The sequence below is a fragment of the Meleagris gallopavo genome, unplaced genomic scaffold, assembly GCF_000146605.3.
Source record: "Meleagris gallopavo isolate NT-WF06-2002-E0010 breed Aviagen turkey brand Nicholas breeding stock unplaced genomic scaffold, Turkey_5.1 ChrUn_random_7180001957659, whole genome shotgun sequence".
Lineage (NCBI taxonomy): Eukaryota > Metazoa > Chordata > Aves > Galliformes > Phasianidae > Meleagris > Meleagris gallopavo.
This window is the reverse complement of record NW_011217722.1, coordinates 20813-25715: the sequence shown is the minus strand read 5'-3', so window position 1 is coordinate 25715 and position 4903 is coordinate 20813. Positions and strand designations below refer to the sequence as shown.

General features: G+C 48.3%; 1 protein-coding gene across 1 annotated transcript; it reads left to right on the top strand.

Annotated features, from left to right (window-relative positions):
• Positions 1-3780: 3780 nt before the first annotated feature.
• Positions 3781-4732, top strand: LOC104917227 (feather keratin Cos1-1/Cos1-3/Cos2-1-like). The gene has a single exon (XM_031557791.1). It carries the CDS (start codon positions 4005-4007, stop codon positions 4308-4310), a length of 306 nt encoding a protein of 101 aa, XP_031413651.1. The 5' UTR covers positions 3781-4004; the 3' UTR covers positions 4311-4732.
• The last annotated feature ends 171 nt before the right edge of the window (positions 4733-4903 follow it).

The window sequence follows — 4903 nt, the reverse complement described above, 5'->3', positions numbered from 1 at the left end:
GATCATAGTGTCCACAGATCATCTCATCATCTCTGAAGTGCAGGGAATCAGGGAATCATAGCATATGCTGAGGTAGAACAAACAAACAGACAGAAGTCAGTGACTCCATCACCTTTCTCCACACAGACTGAGAAAAAGCTAAGGCACAGTGCTCTTCTGTTCCGTCTCAATTCCAAAACATTGTTTTGTATTTATTGCAAGAAATCTTTTAAAAAATGGGCACTATGGTGAGATGGAAGCACAAGTGCAGAATGCCTTCTGGTGAGTGAAAGGGGAGGGGTCAGGGAGAACTGTGAAGATGACACAGATGTCAGAAACAAGCATGAAAGCAGAGCACTTTGGACAATAAGGACAGGCACCATGAAATTCCTCTCCCAGAGGCCAGGATAAGAACAGTATCGGCACCACAGGAGAAGTGCACAATGATATTACTGCTGTAATTCAATATATTGTGTATGTCAGTCATAGGGCAACTCTGAGAAAACTAGACATTCAGTGATATCAGATGACTTGGAATATGAACACGAGGCCACTGGAGTGAATTGGGATGGTGGGAAAGAGGAAGACATGGCAGATCTGCATGCAGGGTAGCCCCAAGCCAGTATCACTTGCCTGAGCTGGATCCATCTCAGCACTTGAGATGAGTTCTCTGCCATCTCTGACAAATTCCTGGCCTAGAAGTCCTAGAGCCTCTCAACCCCAGCACTTAAGAAGAAGCCTCCATGTGTAAATAAGTGTGGCATGAGTCAGAAAATGAACAAGCAGCATTAAGGGAAGCAGCCACACAGCTTGTGCCATTGGCTGTTTTCCATTCATCACTAGCTCCACAGAAAATTGTCACTTCCATGAAGGCTATGCCTGGGCCTGGGGCACTGCAGGGTCTTCATTAAAGGCAGCTCGATTCCTTCACCCTCTAATCAACATCACTCACCTATTTATTCTTGATACCCATGTGACTCTGAAGCCCTTCTCCCACATCCTTTTCTGATCATGCCTGTGTTGTGCTTGGCTGAGATGGATTTTCCACTGAGAAAGATGGATTTTCCACTTGTTGCATCTGGCCAGCCTTTTCACATCACACCTGGATAAAGTGAAGACAACATTTTGACCCTTCATGCAGTTTTATAGAGCCATGATTTTTTTCCATAGGTGCAAAGGCTGGAAGTATTGGCACTCTATATCCAAGAGAAGACTAAGAGGAGATCTTAGCAATGGTTGTAAATATCTCAAGGGCAGATATAAGAGGATGGGGCTAGGCTCTTTTTAGTGGTTCCCAGTGACAAAGCAGGTGGGAACAGGAAGCTCCATCTGAACATGTGTGTGAAAGCAGAGCACTGGAACAGGTTGCCCAGAGAGGTCTTGGAATCTCCTTCTCTGGAGATATTCAAAACCCACCAGGACGTTTTCCTGTTTGAGCTCTTCTGGGGAACCTACTTTAGTATGGCGCTGGACTAGATGATGTCCAGATGTCCTTTCCAACTCCTACGGTTCTGCGAATCTGTGATTCTTCCAGCCAACCAAGTTCATTGGTGAACTCATGGGAGGGTGATGAACTGCTCCTTACATGTCCCTGTGCTCTGCTTTCTCCCTGCAGTCTCTCCAAGGTACAACGTCAGCCCTGATCCATGTCATCCCTGCCGTGCTCAGTACCTGTCATGTTGGCCTTGAGCCCTGACACTGCTCGTCACTCTGCCCCCTCCTGCGATAGTGGTCTGCTCTGACACCACTGACAGCTCCTTCCAGCACAGCACCACAGTGAGATCATCCACCTCTGCTGCTGTTGGCAGATCTTCAACTGTGATGGATTTCCTGTCAGCTCTGGGTGCTGTGAGTTCTCTTGCATTTCCAGATGCTGCTGCAGCAGGTGGTTCCGTGCTGTGCTAAAGTGACTTCCAAGAGCCCAGACCAGGTCCCCTGGGAAGACGATGCTGGACTGAGGACTGAGATCCTGGCCATTGATGTCAGAAAGGCTGAGTGCCCAGTGCTCTCTTCTAAAGGAGGGCAGAAAGGGCTCTCTGAAAACATGATCAAAGCCTAATTTCCCTGTCTTCTACACTCTCTCCCCTCTTCCTTGTCTTCTGCCCTTGTGTGCCTTAAGATCCTAAAAACTAATATGGAGTTGTTGTCTGCTTCCCCTCTGTGGGACAGCCAGATAAGTACTCAGTGGGATGTCTGCGATAGATGATGGGCACAAGTTTCTGTCAGCTCCTGATACTGCCGGCACTGACAGGGTCCTCTCAAAAGGAGATCATTTCTCTCTTCAAAGTCCTCACATTTTTCTGCATCCCAACCTCTGCCCTCACATGACACTTTTGATGAGAGTCTCATTTTGCCTAGGACAAAAGGCAATCTCTGTTGGCAGGGGATAAGGTGAGGACACGAGGGGGAATTTTCATCCTCTGGAGAGGTGGAGGGATGTGGATTTGATGAATGGTGCTTTCAGTGGAAAACCTGTGGGTTGGATGGTTGCACTTGAGAGAAAGCGGCTTCTCTGGCATCTCTGACAACATGGCCAATGTCAACCATTACCCTCTTCCACTCATTCTTATACTCACTACCCTTTCCAGTCTTTTTTCCTCAGAGATCTTTTAGATACACCTACAGTCTGAACTGAAGTAGTTGCCTTTCCAGTTTTGTGCTGGGTAGATGGATGCACTGTAGAAACTCCGATACTAATAGGCTATGAGTTTCTTTTCTTCTCCAGCTACTTCCCACGCTGGAGGCTTTCACTTTGCTGCAGCCTTGAGTTTATCCCCATGTGGACTATAAACCTGCATAGAGATGGCCTTGGAGAACAACTTTGCACTCCATCAGCCCCCTAGCACTGGAGGGTGGATCTCTTAAAGCTGAGGAATAAATCCTTAGTTATAGAATCATAGAATCATAGAATCACCAAGGTTGGGAATGACCTCTGGGGTCACCCAGTCCAGCCACCTCCATACAATGGAAGGAATCCCTGTTTGTAGAAGTCTTTGGAACTAGGTTATCTTTCAGGACTCTTCCTACACAAGTTATTCTATGATTTTGTGACATTTCTTGTGAGCTGGCAGATTGCACAGAGAATGAACAAAATGAAACAGTCAAAAACAGTTTTCCAGAGGACAGTGTTACATGGCATAGGGTTAAATCCCATCAGAACACACACACAGTGAAAAGCCAAATCAAGTGGCCATCAGAGTGAGCTGAGAAGGCAGAGAAAGAGAAGGACAAGGCACATCCTCATGTTCCGGAAGCCTTGGGTCTCCAGCTGGTGCTTTTGGGAGCTTATCCTGAGAATGACACTTCAAGGAGCTTCACTGCAGTGAACCAGGCTGAAGTCTTGCCTGCTCTGGACCCATCCAGCACTTGAGCTGAGTCATCTGCCTCACCAGTGCAATCCTGCCCTACAAATCTTCGGGCCTTTCATTGCAGCACTTCAAAGAATCCTTCATTAGAGAATGGACATAGGAAAAATCTGGAAATGAAAAAGCAGCATTGCAGGAAACCAAAACTCAGCAGGGATGGCTTGCATTCACTGCATGCTTGTCATAAAATTATTGCCTGTTTCAGTGATGCCTCTTGGCTTGCAGCAATGAAGGATCAGTATAAAAGACAGCCTAATTCCCAGCTCTACCATCCACTTCTCTTATCTCCTTCTCGTTGGGAGCCAAGTAAGTGTGAAGCCCTGTCTCCTCCTCTTGCGAAGGCAGATTTTGCCTCGAGAGTCATTCAATCAGATAGTGGCGGTTCTTGCTATGGGAGACCGTGGAGGGGATAAGGTGTGCATAGAGAATGGTTGGAAGAGCTCACATGGCTTTAGATTTAAACAGTCTGTGTGAGTCTCCCTGGGCCACACTGCTCTTTGTAGGGCCCTGGCTTAATGAAGGGCTGTCCCAAGCTGCCTTCTCCATCCCTAGCAGTTCCCTTGGCTCCTTTGTGAGATGCTATCCAGGCTGACCCTCACATATTCTCATTTCCTTCTACAGTCTATCCCTCTCTTCTAGGTGTACCTGCAGTCCCAAGACATGTCCTGCTACACCCAGTGTGTGCCATGCCGGCCCTGTGGCCCGACCCCTCTGGCCAGCAGCTGCAATGAGCCCTGCGTCAGGCAGTGCCAGAACTCCACCATCGCCATCGAGCCCTCTCCCGTGGTGGTGACCCTGCCCGGACCCATCCTCAGCTCCTTCCCGCAGAACACCGTTGTGGGCTCCTCCACCTCCGCTGCTGTTGGCAGCATCCTCAGCTCTGAGGGCGTGCCCATCACCTCGGGGGGCTTTGACTTGTCCGGCTTGGGCAGCCGCTACTGTGGCAGAAGGTGCCCGCCCTGCTGAAGCCGCTGGCCGTGGCCCGGGAGAAATTCGTCCAGAAAACATGAACGTGGTGCTGGATCAAGAAGACATCTTCAAGCCCCTGCTTTCAGATTACCTGACCCTCCTCAGCTACTCTAGGACGTGCTGGAAGAAAGAGGCATGCCTAGGCTTCCAGTAACGCTGGCTCATTCCTTTGCTTCTGTTCCTCTCCCCACCTACCTACCTCCTTCTCCAGTTTGTCTTTCTCTTTCTCTTTTTCTTTTTTTTTCTTTTTTCCTTGTTCTCCTTTTATATGTGAGGATCCTCAGAACGATCTCATCCTGTGCTGGAAAATAAGGCACATGTCTTGCATGAACTCACTGTTTGAACTTAAACATGGGATCAGGCAAATCCTGCACTGTGAAGCCTCTTCTGAGAGTGACCTCCTTTTCCTCTGTAAGCATTCATTAAAGATTTCTGCATCTTATTTGAGCGTTTGATGTTATTTTCCACTGTCTATGGCCTCCAGAACTGCCGAGGAAGAATGGCTCTGCTCCTGGCAGGTATAAGATGAGTGGTTAAGGAGATCCTTCTCCATTCCCAGAAGAATGGGATGATGTGATACACTGATGTGG

Excerpts from the sequence above, each read along its gene's own strand:
- LOC104917227 (XM_031557791.1), top strand. The coding sequence starts at position 4,005 with ATGTCCTGCTACACCCAGTGTGTGCCATGCCGGCCCTGTGGCCCGACC.